Below are 15,184 nucleotides of genomic sequence, written 5' to 3'. Positions count from 1 at the left end.
ATACCCATTTATGTAGACATGAGACTCGACTGAAAGCGTCACTGAGATACCATCGGCCATTGACCACTGGTCTCTCATGCTACATCTCATTCTGATGCTGAAAGATTTCCATAGTACATTTACAGCATTTGGCAGACGCTCGAATCCAGAGCAACTTCCATCGAGAAATTTTCTTGATTCAATTCAATACAATTTACTTGTTTAGCGCTTTTAACAATGGATATTGTCTTTACAGAGGTATAGAAACATGATGAAGTTTAAAGTTACTATTTATCTCTAACATTTATCCCTAATGAGCAAGGCTGAGGCGACGGCTCTCTGAGATGATAGGAGGAGGAAACCTTGAGAGGAACCAGGCTCAGAAGGGAACCTCATCCTCATCTGGGTGACACTGGACAGTAACTAAATGTAAACGTAAATAACGTCCTTTCTAAAATAGCAACCAAGAGCTCCTGAGGAACCAACAGGTCAGTGTAGTTTCTGAGTTCATTAATGACTTAGCACTAATTCCTTCCTGCTGAAAGCTGACCGATGCAACGACAGTTCAGAGAAGGCGTGATAGTCTCTGAGCCTCCGTGGTTCTATCCACAGCAGTCCCCTGGATCATAGTTTGTTCACACAGATCTTATCCCAGCAGCAGTGAGCCCCACAGAGCCATGAGACTCCAACCAGGGGTAGATCATCTGGATGGATCAGGCAGGTCCAAAAAGAAGAAGAAGTGGGACAAGGACATATAGGGAAATCCAGGGTTATGGGCTTTGCTTTGGCAACTTGGTGGACCAACTCACAAGCTTTCATTCAGTAGTCCAACACCTTAACTAAGCTAAGCTACACTAAGCTACAACATCCCACATAGTATGACATGGCCATACTGTTGCCTAACAAACTGCCTTTAAAGTATTGTGAAATCTTTGATCGAGAAAGCATCGTCCGTCTTTATCTCACTAATGCGATTTCGTTTAATCCTGTTTGAAAACAGCCCTAGAGTGCGCACTTCATCACTAAGCCGTACTTTTACCAGGGGTGTTTTGAAGGAGCTTTAATTTATCTCATGCTCGATTTGACCGTAATGTAAGGTCTTCATCCTGTTCTTCATCATCCTCTGGTCTCTATAGCTCTCCTACAGACTCAGAAGCCACAAAATATTCCATTGTGTCCATGTTCAGCATTGAACGTCTTTGTCATGTCTCACTCCACAGTGAAGCTCATATGAAAGTAAACACTCAGGACTATAAGGATTTCTAGTGTTTCATAAGTATTTCTGCTTTTCCCTAGTCTACTAGGGGTGATGTACACTGATCAGGCATAACATTATGACCACCTGCCTCATATTGTCAGCTTAGGCAGCCCTGATCCGTCATGCACTGTGTATTCTGACATCTTTCTATCAGAACTTCTTCAGCAGTTTGAGCAACAGTAGCTCGTCTGTTGGATCGGATCACACGGGCCAGCCTTCGCTCCTCACGTGCATCAATGAGCCTTGGCCGATCATGACCCTGTCGCCGGTTCACCACTGTTCCTTCTTCGGACCACTTTTGATAGATACTGACCACTGCAGACCGGGAACACCCCACAAGAGCTGCAGTTTTGGAGATGCTCTGATCCAGTGGTCTAGCCATCACAATTTGGCCCTTCATCAAACTCGCACAAATCCTTACACTTGTCCATTTTTCCTGCTTCTAACATCAACTTTAAGGACAAAATGTTGACTTGCTGCCTAATATATCCCACCCACTAACAGGTGCCATGATGAGATCATCAGTCTTATTCACTTCACTGGTCATAATGTTATGCCTGATCAAACCAAAAACTGAAAAACAAAAATTTTTACACACAAATGTTCCTATTTTCATTGTAAATGTTGATATCAAACCCATGTCTGCTCTCTGAGATGCTCCTGCACTAAAATTCTGTGTAAGGTTATCAAACAGAGGAAATAACACACGTCTAAAACACACCCTGACCCATTTTATATCAGACTTGCACCTGGGGGTGAAATCGTTGAAAATGTCCCATACGTTCCATTGATATTCCGTGGACAGCATGAAACACCAATATACTGGTAAAAAAATATTAATAAAACTTTCACTTATTAGAAACGGAGTTCTGGGTGATAACATAATCCAGTCCAGGTCATTGGCTGTGTCACTGAAAGCTATGACCATCAAACCCACACACCCAAAAGTACACACAAACACACTAGTGCACTTCAGGCTTTGTTCTTTCACAGAATAACCCTTTGTAACTGGTCTGACGTGTTGTCACACTAACGCTTACGCAGCTAAGACAGAACTCAGAGCTATCTGTTTACTTACAACATGAACACATGAGTAAAGGTGACCTTAACATCACCTTTCAGCATTCACATGGACGTGGGCCCGCATGCTCACCTGTACAGCACAGAGGATCTGTTATGAGGTGATGTCAAAAGGACAAAAGCCATGAGAGTCTGTAGCTATTCCACAGATCCACTGAGGAAGTAATCGGGAAGTAAGGAATAGTACACAAAATATTCCATTTGTGGAGGTTATGACTGCGTTACAGTTACCACCATGAAGTGGCTTGTTTTCCTACAACAGTACATCCTAAAGTATTTCATTTCTCAAATAATTTATTAGTTAATGACAATCGCGGTTTATAGATACTCGGTTAACATGTTGGACTTGGATCAGAAGGCTGTGATTCCATCCATCCATTTTCTATACCCGCTTTATTCCTAAATAGGGTCACAGGGATCTGCTGGAGCCTAACCCAGCGCACCCTGGACAAGTCGCCTGTCCGTCACAGGGCCACACACATAGACAGACAACCACACACACACACACACCTATGGGCAATTTAGTATTACCAATCAATCTAATGTACATGTTTTTGGACTGTAGGAGGAAACCGGAGCAAACTCCACACAGAAAGGCACCTGCCTGTTCGAACCCGGGATTCGGACCCAGGACCTTCTTGCTGTGAGGCAACAGTGCTAACCACTAAGCCACCATGCTGCCCAGGCTGTGACTCAAATCCCTCAAAAGTTCAGTTGTATAAATGAGATAAAAGTAAGTAATATAATTCTGCTCATTCTGTTGTCTGGAATGTCTCCATATGTTATAGCAATGAGATTTCTCTTCACCGGAACTTAAAACAGTGTTCCAGTGTGACAATGCCCCTGTGCACAAAGCACAGAGCTCCATGAGGGCATGGTGTGTGAAGGTTGGAGTGGAAGAACTGGATTGTCCTGCACTGAGCCCTGACTCAACCCCACTGAACACCTCTGGGATGAACTGGAACACCGACTGAACCCCAGACCTCCTCACTCTTACAACATCAGTGTCTGATCTCACTAAAGCTCCTGTAGCTGACTGATCACTAATCCCCACAGTGACGCTCCGGCATCTAGCGGAAAGCCTTCACTGAAGTGTGGAGGTTATTTACAGAAGTAAATCTGACACTAAATCATTAAAAAACACATATGGATGTGATGGGTACCAAAACGTGTGTCAAGGTTTTGTGTCAATGAAGGTGTGATGGAAAAATGACAGAAGGTTTCCTGAGAGAACCTCTCCTCTCCTGTTAGAGCGTAGCAGGTGTCATCGGTGAGGGTTATTCACAGCTTATAAATCAGACGACAGCTTTTCCACTCTTTTGTCAGTACAGGGAAACATGACTATCGTCACACATATGCAACAGATGTGATGGCTGGAGAGTGTGTTTTAAAAAGCTTGGGAGTATTCCTTTAATTAACGCTTGACTACGTGTGAAAGCCAGTGTAACTCTGTTCTACCAGCTAGCAGATCTGGTATTTCTCTCCTGCTCAGTTGTTTACCTCCATACGCCTGAAATCTTGGCAGCAATTAATGATATGCCAAGGGAGGATTCCTCCAGAGGTACATCGCTGTGCCTAACACCAGCGCCTGACTTGCCGATAACTCTGGTGTGTTACAGATCTGAGCTTAAACACATTGTGAAATATTTTGCACCACATATACAATCAGTGTATCAGCTCCTGCAGTGTGCTGCTGATAGTCTAGCTAGACTGCTAGTCTGTATATACTATAACTAATACTAGAGTGTACTTGCACTTAACTATGAAGCAGACTGAGACTATAGCTATAAAACAACAGTTCTGTCTGTAATTCAGATGCTTTTTACTAACATGCTCATTTTAATATCAATGTTTCTATAGAAACACATCTCTTACAAGGAACTTGTGTCCCAGACATGCTAATTTACATTATGTTGCCAAAAGTATTGGGACACCCCTACAAATTCAGGTGTTGTTCTGAATTCAGGTGTTGTTTTTCAGGGGTTGGGCTCGGCCCCTTAGTTCCAGTGAAAGGAACTCTTAATGGTTCAGCTTCATACCAAGACATTTTGGACAATTTCATGCTCTTTGTGGGAACAGTTTGCGGATGACCCCTTCCTGTTCCAACATGACTGCACACCAGTGACCAAAGCAAGGTCCATAAAAACATGGATGAGTGAGTTTGGTGTGGAGGAACACAGAGTCCTGACCTCAACCCCATAGAACACCTTTGTGATGAATTAGAGTGGAGACTGTGAGCCAGACCTTCTCGTTCCAACATCAGTGCCTGACCTCACAATGTGCTTCTAGAGGAATGGTCAGAAATTCCCATAAACACACTCCTAAACCTTGTGGAAAGCCTTCCCAGAAGAGTTGAAGCTGTTATAGCTGCACAGGGCGGGACAACTCCATATTACATTCATGTGCATGTAAAGGTAGACGTCCCAAAACTTTTATTTATTTGTCTAGTGATGGAATTTCTGTTTATATCAATTATAATGTACATGATAATGGGAACTTCCTGTCTTCTGGACATTTCACAACATTAACTGTTAATTTTTTAACTTAATTTCTTTATGCTGTGTGTGTGTATGTGTGTGTGTGTGTGTGTTTGTGTGTGTGTGTGTTATTCTTTTAATACCAACACTTCCCATAAAGTAAAAAAGATGAAAACATTTCCCTTAAAAACTCCCTTAAAACGCAGCTGTCTGGGAAGTCAGTAAACACAAACAAAACGTGACTTGTTCCATCACAAGGCAGTTGTATAAGACGTTTTTAATGTGTAAATCACGTCTTCTGAGAGACAGGACTTCTTTTACAGGGGAAAGCCTTTGTGGTTATGTGTTACCGTCATAGCTCAGAGTAAACACAAGAGTGTTTCAGTTTCCACCTAATGCTATTTGGATACCGCAAAACCTGAGGGAAAGCAGAAATAACCATAATGACTTTTTTTTTACGTATTGGACTAGTGTTGGACAGTTGGATAAAATTACACAAGAGCGCCATTGCTGAGACGTGGCCCCATGTTTGTGGGTCACGCTATTGGTTAAGATTTTTATCGTTAGACTTTAATTATTATTATAAGCAGTGTAAACAAAATGCAAAATGGCGACATCTGCAGTAAGCACATGCTCTAAATGGGGGAAAATGTATGATTATTTAATTCTCTGGGTTTGTGCTGGGATTCCTGCCTCCACCGTAGAGTTTGGAGGTTCTCCTCTGGGTTTCCTGGTTTCCTCCCCAAGTCCAAAGACATGGGCTGATTGGCATCTCTAAATTGTGGGTAGTGTGTGATTGTGCCCTGTGATGAGTTTGAACCCCATCTAGGGTGTCCCCCAGTGTATGCCTCAAGTCTCCTGGGACAGACTCAAGGTTCCCTGCTACAGAGAAAGGATGAAAGATATGATGATAGTGGGTGTCCTGGACTAATTGTCCTGCCAGTCAGCCTACATCTTTGGATTTGGAAGACTCCAACAAAGCATGGGAAGAACGTGCAAACTCTGCACAAACACACACATAGGGCAGAGGCAGGAATCAAACCCTCAACCCCCGAACTGAGAGGCAAGCATGCTAACCACTAAACCACCATGCTCCAGTGTTCAGTACAAAAATGATACTTAGATTGCGAAAGTTAAACAGTAACTTCATCTCAACTGCAAATTCTGGACAGAAAAGTTTTGGTTAAAAAGTAACATTTCAGTTCAGTCAGAGTTTAATTGTAGAAAGCTGGAGTCCAGTCATGATATTAGATCATGAATACACTCAGTTCATGAAGTGGGAGGAAGCGGTGGAGTAGTGGAAATATCAACATAATTCAAGATTCAAGATTCAAGATTCAAGAAGATTTTATTGTCATTTCAACCACATACAGCTGGCGCAGTACATAGTGAAATGAAACAACGTTTCTCCAGGACCTGGTGCTACATAAACATACAACAAGAAGTTCAATACAAAACAACAAACAACACCACAGAGCTAGGACAGAAGTTTGTCTTAGCCACGTAAAGTGCACAGTGTGCAGCTAGGTGCAAACAGAGCATAGACAAGACAGTGCAAAAAAGACAATAAATACAATAAAGACAACACAAAAGAACACAGGACACTTAGCGCTGAGAGGAAATAAAAGAACGTGTACTGGAATGTAAGTGAAATAAAATAGATAAAGTGAAATGATGTAGAAAAAAGTATTGTGCAAAAATATTGTGCAAAAATACACAGCAGCGGTTGAGGTAGTGCAAATAGAATAAACATAAATACAATTATAGCAGCAGATGACAGGTAGAGGTAGTGCAGTAAGTAATGAACAGTATAAATTATGTGTGTGTGTGTGTGTGCGTCCACACAGTCAAGAGAGAGTGTGTGTATCTGTGTGTGAGAGAGACAGAGAGTTAGTATACAGTTCAGTCCTGAGTGAGAGTGTGTGTGTGTGTGAGAGAGTGTAGAACAGTTCAGTCCTGAGTGAGAGTGTGTGTGTGTGTATGAGAGAGTGTAGAACAGTTCAGTCCTGAGTGAGAGTGTGTGTGTGTGAGAGAGTGTAGAACAGTTCAGTCCTGAGTGAGAGTGTGTGTGTGTGTATGAGAGAGTGCAGAACATGTGTTCAACATGACTCTTAAGGAGTCAGGGGCCAAATCAGGCAATGTTGTGAACAGCGATTTCCATGTGAGTGACCGAAAGTAATGTCCACGCAAAACAAACATGATAACATCCATACATTTAGGTCAGGGGTTCTCAAATCATAGCCGGATACAGTGGTGGAAACCCACCATTATCATAGCTAATTAATTATTATTAAGTTTGTATAGTTATTATAGATATTTAATGGAACAGTTGAATTAAGTGAGTTTAATCCAAAACTTGGTCTTGGTCTATAAATAATCCGTTCTGTCAGTGGCAGGTTCAGGGAAAAAAGGCTCTAGTAAATTATTTACTATTGAGGAAATAAATCTGTACTGAGGTGGTCTGCAAAGTTTATTTTATAGGTATGGTTTTCCTGACTGCAAGAATAAATAAAATAAACACAGTTAATGAATAAATATAGCTTTAAAAGAAGGAGGAAGAGCTGTGAGAGCAATCTGCGTGTGGTCTTGGTGGATGAGGCCTTTTTCTGGATTTTCAGATTGATGTTAATTTTATAAATGAACTTCTAAGAATTGTATGTGGGAGGTCTAGCACAATTTTAAATATGTGCCAGTCCTCAAAAATGCCAGCATGATGCTGGTGTAGCTTTAAGGTACACTTTATTGGCAGAGGTTTTGGGACATCTGCCTTTACATACACATGAAAGTAATATGGAGTTAGCTCACCCTTTTGCTTCTTTTGGAAAGGCTTTCCACAAAGTTTAGGAGTGTGTTTATGGGAATTTCTGACCATTCCTCTAGAAGCACGTTTGTGAGGTCAGGCACTTTTCTTGGACAAGAAGGTCCGGCTCACAGTCTCCGCTCTAATTCATCCCAAAGGTCAACCTATCAGGTTGAGGTCAGGACTCTGTGAAGTTCCTCCACACCAAACTCACTCATCCATGTCTTTATGGACCTTGCTTTGGTCACTGGTGTGCAGTCATGTTGGAACAGGAAGGGGTCATCCCCAAACTGTTCCCACAAAGTTGGGAGCATGAAATTGTCCAAGATATCTTAGTATGAAGCTGAAGCATTAAGAGTTCCTTTCACTGGAACTGAGAGGCTGAGCCCAACCCCTGAAAAACAACACCTGAACTCAATGATTTAGAGGAGTGTCCCAAAACTTTTGGCAATATAATCAATAATCTTTAAAAATCAACTTGTTTGTTATATGGCTGCTAGTAACAAACGGTTTGTCATGATCATTTCCTTAGCTGAGTAGTCTGGGCAGTGATCAAGTGGTCGGCCATTTTAAAACGACCTAGGGAGCTAGCAATCTAGGGTTAAAGATATCAGCTAATATTAGCCATTATTCAGTAAATTATTCAGCCGACCTCCAACATCATGACACAAACTTCTTTTTTTTTTACAATTAAAAATTAAATTAACATTCCTTGTAGCTATAATCTTAATTACATCGAAGAGATGGAAGAAGTCAAGCAATGCTGCCAATATAAACATATATTAAAGAATGGGACAAATAGTTGAGAGAACAAATTTGGCCATGTTGTTTAGGTAATGCGATAAAACTTCCTGTTTTTAGTTTATTAACTAGTTAAATGGGTCTCAGTTTTGCACATAAAATTTATAACTATTATTACTTTTAAAAGGAGTTGAATGCTGAATATAACAAATGTCTCCACCCATAAATGACATATTTTGACCAATAGGAAACAAAACTTTCATGATTATAATTAAATTATATTTGGAATACAAAATGTCTGTCAGCATGAAAGCACCTTGGCTGAAAGTTTTATTTGGATTTTGTGAGCTATTGCTTTTGGCGGAATGTTCCTAGTAACGGTTTTGGAGAGACACTAATAATGGCGGCTGGAGGATTGTGTGTTTATAACAGGAGCTAAGTGCCCTAGATAGAGCGCAAGTGCGCACGATGGACTGCAGCCGGGCAATCTGATCTGAAAGGGGCCGATGGGAGGAGCAGGGGTTTGCGTGGGGGGGATTCAGGTGCTCCAATCCACTCAGATCCGGCACAGAGGAGGTGCAAGACAGCGGGATAAGCTGAATACAGAGTGCACCGTCCGACTGAGACAGCCACTCCCGACCACAAGGAGAGAGAGCGGGAGACAGACAGAGAGAGAGAGAGAGATCCTTCAGCTCGGCTTTGTTCTATTTCGGTAATCAGGGTCTGAACCGGTGCCTCTCCGTGATCTCCCCTAAAATCAGTTTGCTTTTCCCCCCGAGGGCTACGAAGTGCCCTAAGAGGTGCCTTTGAACCTCTCTTTCTTTCTCTCCTCGCGATGTTCAAAAGAAGCAAAAGCGAAGTTTTGGTGGACGATGAGACGTCCGAAGGAGAGGAGGACGCGCCCTGGCATCGGGAACGCGCGGATAAGGTGAGCTCGCGCGGATGGAGTGGATCGAACAAAAGACGTATGTGCGCGTGCCGTCGGTATTATGCGCGAGCGCCGGTTTGAAACTGCCTGGATTGTGTGTGTGTGTGTGTGTTTTCTCGTTTTATGGACGGAGGTAAATGATATTTTTCGATAACGGGTGAGCCACGGATTCGGGTTGTAGTGTTTACGGCTTCACGCCTTGGCTACTGGATCGACCATTTGTGTGGTCTACAATCGCGCGAGGGTCGTTGCTAGGATTGCGCAGACATGGCCACGCCCCCTGACAACGCCGGCGCTTCAGTGCCCTTCAGTTAGCAACAATTATATATATATATATATAATAAGGAAATAACACAAAACAATGATTAAATGTATCTCATAACTGGAAAAATGTTAAATAAGATTTAAGGGGACTTCTAGACAATCTCCCCAGCCTGATCTGAGGATTAAATGTTGTCCAGTTTAGACTTTTAATGGATTAAACCAGGCTCCCTGTGGCCACTTTAGGTCAGTGTGTAATGCTCATCTGTGACTGGGATCCATTTCCATTTATTTGCATTTCTTTATTTCCTTGACACTTTTATCTAAGACAACATACAAATACAAACCGTGACAATCGAGTGGTTAAAGGTTACTGTTTTTGCCCAGGGAACTTGCGTAAGGATTGAAATTCGCAAACCTTATAGTCGAAAAGCCTTTAACACCGAGTCACAAGCTTTACCAAGTGCTCAGATGTTAAAAGTGGAAATAATCTATAATTTATTTCTCTACTTGTTTCTTATCGTTTGAATGTTACAAAGCCTTAAAAACATGTTGTTGTTCAATTATTTGTGACGTCCTAACCAATTCCGGTGCAAATCTGTTGGTTGGTGCTAATGCTAGATCAGAGACGAATGCTTCTAAAGACAAAAAACAGAAAAGTCAAGAAGATAACATGGATTGATTAGTTTATTCAAGCAATGAGGAAGCTGTAAAATAACTTCCCAGTTGGCAAAAACAATCTACCCGTTTGACCAGCCTGTATTGAGACCAAGCTAATATTTTCGCCTGAGGTTTTGTTATGCTAACCTCACAGGATGAACATTGCTTGTGCGGTTATACTGAAAATAATAGAAATAGAATATAGAAACTGTTTTATTGCTTTTATAAAACAGTTCAATAAACAAGAAATGAATATAGAGTAGTTTATACGTTTTTGGAAAATATGACACTCAACTTATTTACATTTTTAGCCTGTCAGCTAGCTGGCTAACTAGCTCGTGTTGATTTGTACATTCCCACTGAGTGTCCTTCTGTTCATCCTTTTTATTTTTATCTGACTAGAAGTCAAAATTGAAATAAACAATATAATATCTGGTGATCATGTCACTAACACTACTGGGCCTAGGGAGGTTGTATTGAATATAAACACTTGGAACATCATTCACCCAATCAGATTAATGGAACAGAACTTAATGGTGTATAATGGTGTTAAACAGGAGTGTGAAACATCTATTTAGGTTTTGCTATAAGTTCCTGAAAATAAAAGAACATAAGTTTCGTTTCAGGTTCACGATTTTACGGTGAGGTTCAATTTAATACTGATGAGAAATATAATGTAGAAGTAGCAGAGACCTGATTCGTGTTCTGCGTGATGACTTTGGCCCTCGATGGCTTTGCCGGTGGTATTAGCAAGAAAGTTAGAAGCTTTAGAAACTGATCTGTGGATGGAAGGAGAGCCAGACAGGCTGAAGACGGCATCGTGGGCGATGTATAAAACCGTTCTAGCCGACCAATGAAATTTACACTAAACAAATCTACTTAAAATCTCATTATAGAATCAAAACACCCTAAAGATGAACACACAGGGTGGCACTCAGGATAGAGTTTTCCTTTAATAACTTTCAAAAACTTTCAACTCTAATACCCTGGATTAAATCTAAAGGAATAGACTGGATTTAACCTGATACGGATTAAGCTCTTTTCCGAGTTCTGACGTTTCTTAAGTTTCAGACAAGAATCACTCAGGTTTCAGTGCAACGTCGCATGCAGTCAGCATTTTTCCTTTCTTCCTAGTTTGTTCATAAATCTTCTCCTTTCACACATTTGGTTTTGAGGTTGATTTGGGTGACCAGTGGGAGTGTGGGTCCCCTGCAGTGCAGAGGTTTAGGCAGCACGGTGTACGGCCTCGTTCTTCCCAGCATGCCTTGCTCTGTAAACATCAATGAGACACAGCTGTGGCAGAGAGAGAGAGAGAGAGAGAGAGAGCAGGCTGCAGCTCCCACGTCCTCGTCCGAAATAAAGACCGCAAGCCTCACGAGTGTTTCCATTTCATAACCAAACTAATTTGCATAACGCTGTAAGGTTACTAGCTCTGCGGCTCTTTTTGTTAGTAGCCGAAGTGAACATTACACAGATACGGACCTTTTGCTACAAGATCCTGCTTATGTTTTTCCCTAAGGGCAAAAATATGTTTAAACTGGGGGTAAAAAGGTTTATTTGAAGACCTAGCAAAGAGAAAGTATGCGTCTGATAAGCAAATTAAGGAACTTTAACACCGTTTTTTTACTCCTAGCACTGTAAAAGAACTGGGGCAAAATAAATGATCCAGCGCTTTGGGCCTTTTGCATAACAAGGTTAAGGTCAGGTCATCAAAGTTATGATAGTATCCTCTGATATCGTTTGCCTGATGGATAGCAGTCTGTAATGAGATCTGAAATATTAATCGCTTATGCTAAAGGCAGAGTACGAAGCATTCTTCAAGAAAGGGTACAGTATTTTGTATAATAATAATAAAGTTCACAGTGTAGCTAAACACTGTATAATATCAAGTAGCATTAAAAGGAACATTTGTGTACATTTGATTTACAACGCTCGATCTGTCTAAACATTAAAGCTGCCTATAAAGAGCATATTAAGCCAGGGGATATAGTGTGCTTCTGCTGCAGGATGATGATTCATTCAGCTCAGGGATGGTGCAGTAATAGAAAGTGCGCACCTCCATCCTGGACACGATCTTCGACCTGCACTAGAGTTTCATATTATATTTCAGCCAAAGAGAAACTATCCTCTTCATACAATTTCCTTCATCCAGAATGGAATTAGTTTGTCTTCAGGGCTGAAGCTGCTTAAACACGGCACGCACAGCGTAAATCCCAAGATCGACATCAGAGGAAGACGGAATGCTCGCTCTGATCGGAGATCATGTCCAATTTGTCAGCGCAGCTGCTTGTGGACTCGGGACATTTTGTATATTTGCTTGTGATCTCCGAACGTCACTGTTGACAGGTTGACATGGAGAACGGATTTCTAGCACAGATCAAGAGTGGAAAGATTATTCGCATGAGTCAGTCTCATGCTCCCTAAATCGCAGGAAGGCTGGGAAACTCCCTGATCCCGCTCCCACTCCGGCTCCCACTCCGTCACCACCATGATGAAGCATGGCCGAGTTCAGAGGGCAAAACATTTTAAAATATTTTAAGTATCTCATACTTTTTATTCTCCCCCTTATGCTGCAAATCAGCTACTGAACTTTCTTTTTTTGCCTTATCAGACTTTCCTCCTTTGCTGTGAAAACAGGAAAATCTCCCTCTCTTGTTGTATTTCGAACCCAGACCAACAACTTCTTCATGCATTTCAGAAAATCTTGCATCATTTATTATTTAATAATGATGTATAATTATTTATCTAGTGTTTTTTTGTCTTATCAACTTAAAGAAAAGGAAAAAGTGAGCAAATGACCGTTTACAGCTGCCCTATCATATGTAATAACAGGAGCCGACATGTTAGACAGATGTTACTCAACATGATGTAACTATAAATATAAAACATCTGTAACAAATATGAATTAGCTTGCTAAGATCTAGCTCTATACAGCTAGTTAGCTTTGTTGAAATGTCCATGCATGGTGCATCCATGGATGGATGGATACATCATACGCTTCAGCAATAAACACACACCACACACTAAACTGAAGCATTCAGATGCTCTGAGCTTTAACTGAAGTGAAAACAGGAACTTGCATGTCTCAGACGTTCCACGCGATGCGCAACTATAAATGGATAAAAAGCGTGACCTGTTGTTTGTTAGTAAGTGGAAAATTGTTGTAGTAGAAGAGGAAAAAACGCTTTGTGATGAAAACGCTCATGTTCCATTTGAATATATATAGTGAATATACTGTGTGCTCTATTTTATTAAATTAAATTTTATTTGTATTGATATTTTACAAACATTGTCACAAAGCAGCTTACAGAAATATATAATTTATAAATGTTAAATAATTAATAAAATTTCATTTATTTATACTATTTCCAAGTCATATTTAATTTAATTTTTTTTTATTTTTAATTCATTAAATTATTACATTTTAACTACATTTTTGCATGTAGTCTGAATTTAATTCAGTTACATTTTCCAGCATAAAAAATATACATGTACAGAGAGAGAGAGAGAATTCAGACATTTTATATATTTAATATACATGAATATTATGTCTAAAAAAATATATAAATAAAATAACTATAGTTCCTCAAGTACACAAGCTCAGAGCGACTGCTGCCTTCTTACCCCTGAGCTTTTAGAGCTCTTGAAATGGAAAGAAGATGAATTAAACCGGACCCTGAGCAAGAGTTACCGTTATCGATCCCATAGACAAGGGTCACTGTATACTGGTTTTATGCCTGCTTTAGTGGGTCATTGTTAATGGAGTCTTATTGTAATGGGTTCTTCTGCAGCCAGGCCTGGGAAATCACACATCTGTTCACTGTGTCCGATATTGAAATACTTCTGTGAAGTCTGGCACTGAACAATCTGCACGCGTTGATAGCTCCCCTCCTTTACACCACACGTCTTTGTTTATGTTACTTGCCTAAAAATATTTCACCCCATTAGCAGAACTCTGTGTGTGTGTGTTTCCTTATTGTGTTATTCACCGGCTTCTGCTTTTCAGGATAAAGAACCAGAGGGAACAGAGGAAGTGCTGGGCCCCTCAACCAAGGTATATATACACACACACACACACACACACACACTCATATAAGTGTGTATACAATAGCTGAAGCTTCTGTCCCGGTAACCTGGTCTCAGCGGGTTACAGAAATGTTTATTTATCAATTCAAGGTTGGTATGTGGTATCCGGCATTTGCTATTTTAGTTCTGAAGCAGAGGTACGAGTTTATTGTAGCCAACAAACCATGGACCTTTATATCACCTACAGAGTTTTTCACAATACCATGCCTCAGTATTCATACACATGCCTCTAATGCCCACTTAAAAGGAATCACGTCTTAATTTGGAAAATGGCAAGCGTCAGTGATGTGAAAGTATAAAACCCCTTGTTTTTCCATTTCTTTATGGACCAGCTATGCAGTCAAACGTTGTTGATGTTTATAGGTTCCAGGAAGTCATATTGTGCCCTAAATCACATCAACACATCTGAGCGTTCTTATTGAAGAACTGAATGTGTTTAGAGGTAAATCATGTAACACAATTCCACTCTCTCCGTCTCTTCAGCACTCCAAATATTTGTAGCTGTATTCAGATTTAAACCCTGTTAAATGTTAGGCTCTGAAGTGGGCATGGCCCAGTGTGAACTCTATCACTATTCCAATAGAAATGCAGGAAAATGTCAACATCTTTTACTTGATCCCAGTCCAGATGCACAATACTCGTCGCTCTGGGAAAACTTTCTTTACATGGACATGATTCCCAAATAGTGCTTCAGCTCCTATTTGTATTTATTTAGAACCATCTGAATAAATTCTTCACATTTGGAAAGCTTTGGGAAGCCTAATGTTGTCCCTGGATTAAAAGAACAGACGGGAGCCACTAGAAGAGCTTTAATGGATCATGGTATTTTGAAGATGTCTAACACGTCGCGCGAAATATATCATTTGGGTTGAGATCTGAGAGTGAAAACCACAGTGAATGATTTATGATATATT

The 15,184-nt window shown here is 40.7% G+C and overlaps 1 protein-coding gene across 2 annotated transcripts in view; it reads left to right on the top strand.

Moving 5' to 3' along the window:
• Positions 1-8,863: 8,863 nt before the first annotated feature.
• Positions 8,864-15,184, top strand: part of si:ch211-225h24.2 (uncharacterized protein LOC564539 homolog) — a 26,858-nt gene continuing 20,537 nt past the window's right edge. The window contains exons 1-2 of one of the 2 annotated variants that reach the window (XM_058410197.1): positions 8,864-9,263; positions 14,191-14,238. In XM_058410197.1, the coding sequence (XP_058266180.1) occupies positions 9,171-9,263; positions 14,191-14,238 (141 nt within the window). In that variant the 5' untranslated portion in view covers positions 8,864-9,170. The remainder of the gene's footprint in view (positions 9,264-14,190; positions 14,239-15,184) is intronic. The other variant, XM_058410199.1, reaches the window with a different exon arrangement.

This window comes from Hemibagrus wyckioides, linkage group LG15, assembly GCF_019097595.1.
Source record: "Hemibagrus wyckioides isolate EC202008001 linkage group LG15, SWU_Hwy_1.0, whole genome shotgun sequence".
NCBI classification, from domain to species: Eukaryota; Metazoa; Chordata; class Actinopteri; order Siluriformes; family Bagridae; genus Hemibagrus; species Hemibagrus wyckioides.
This window is presented reverse-complemented; position numbering and strand designations above follow the sequence as displayed.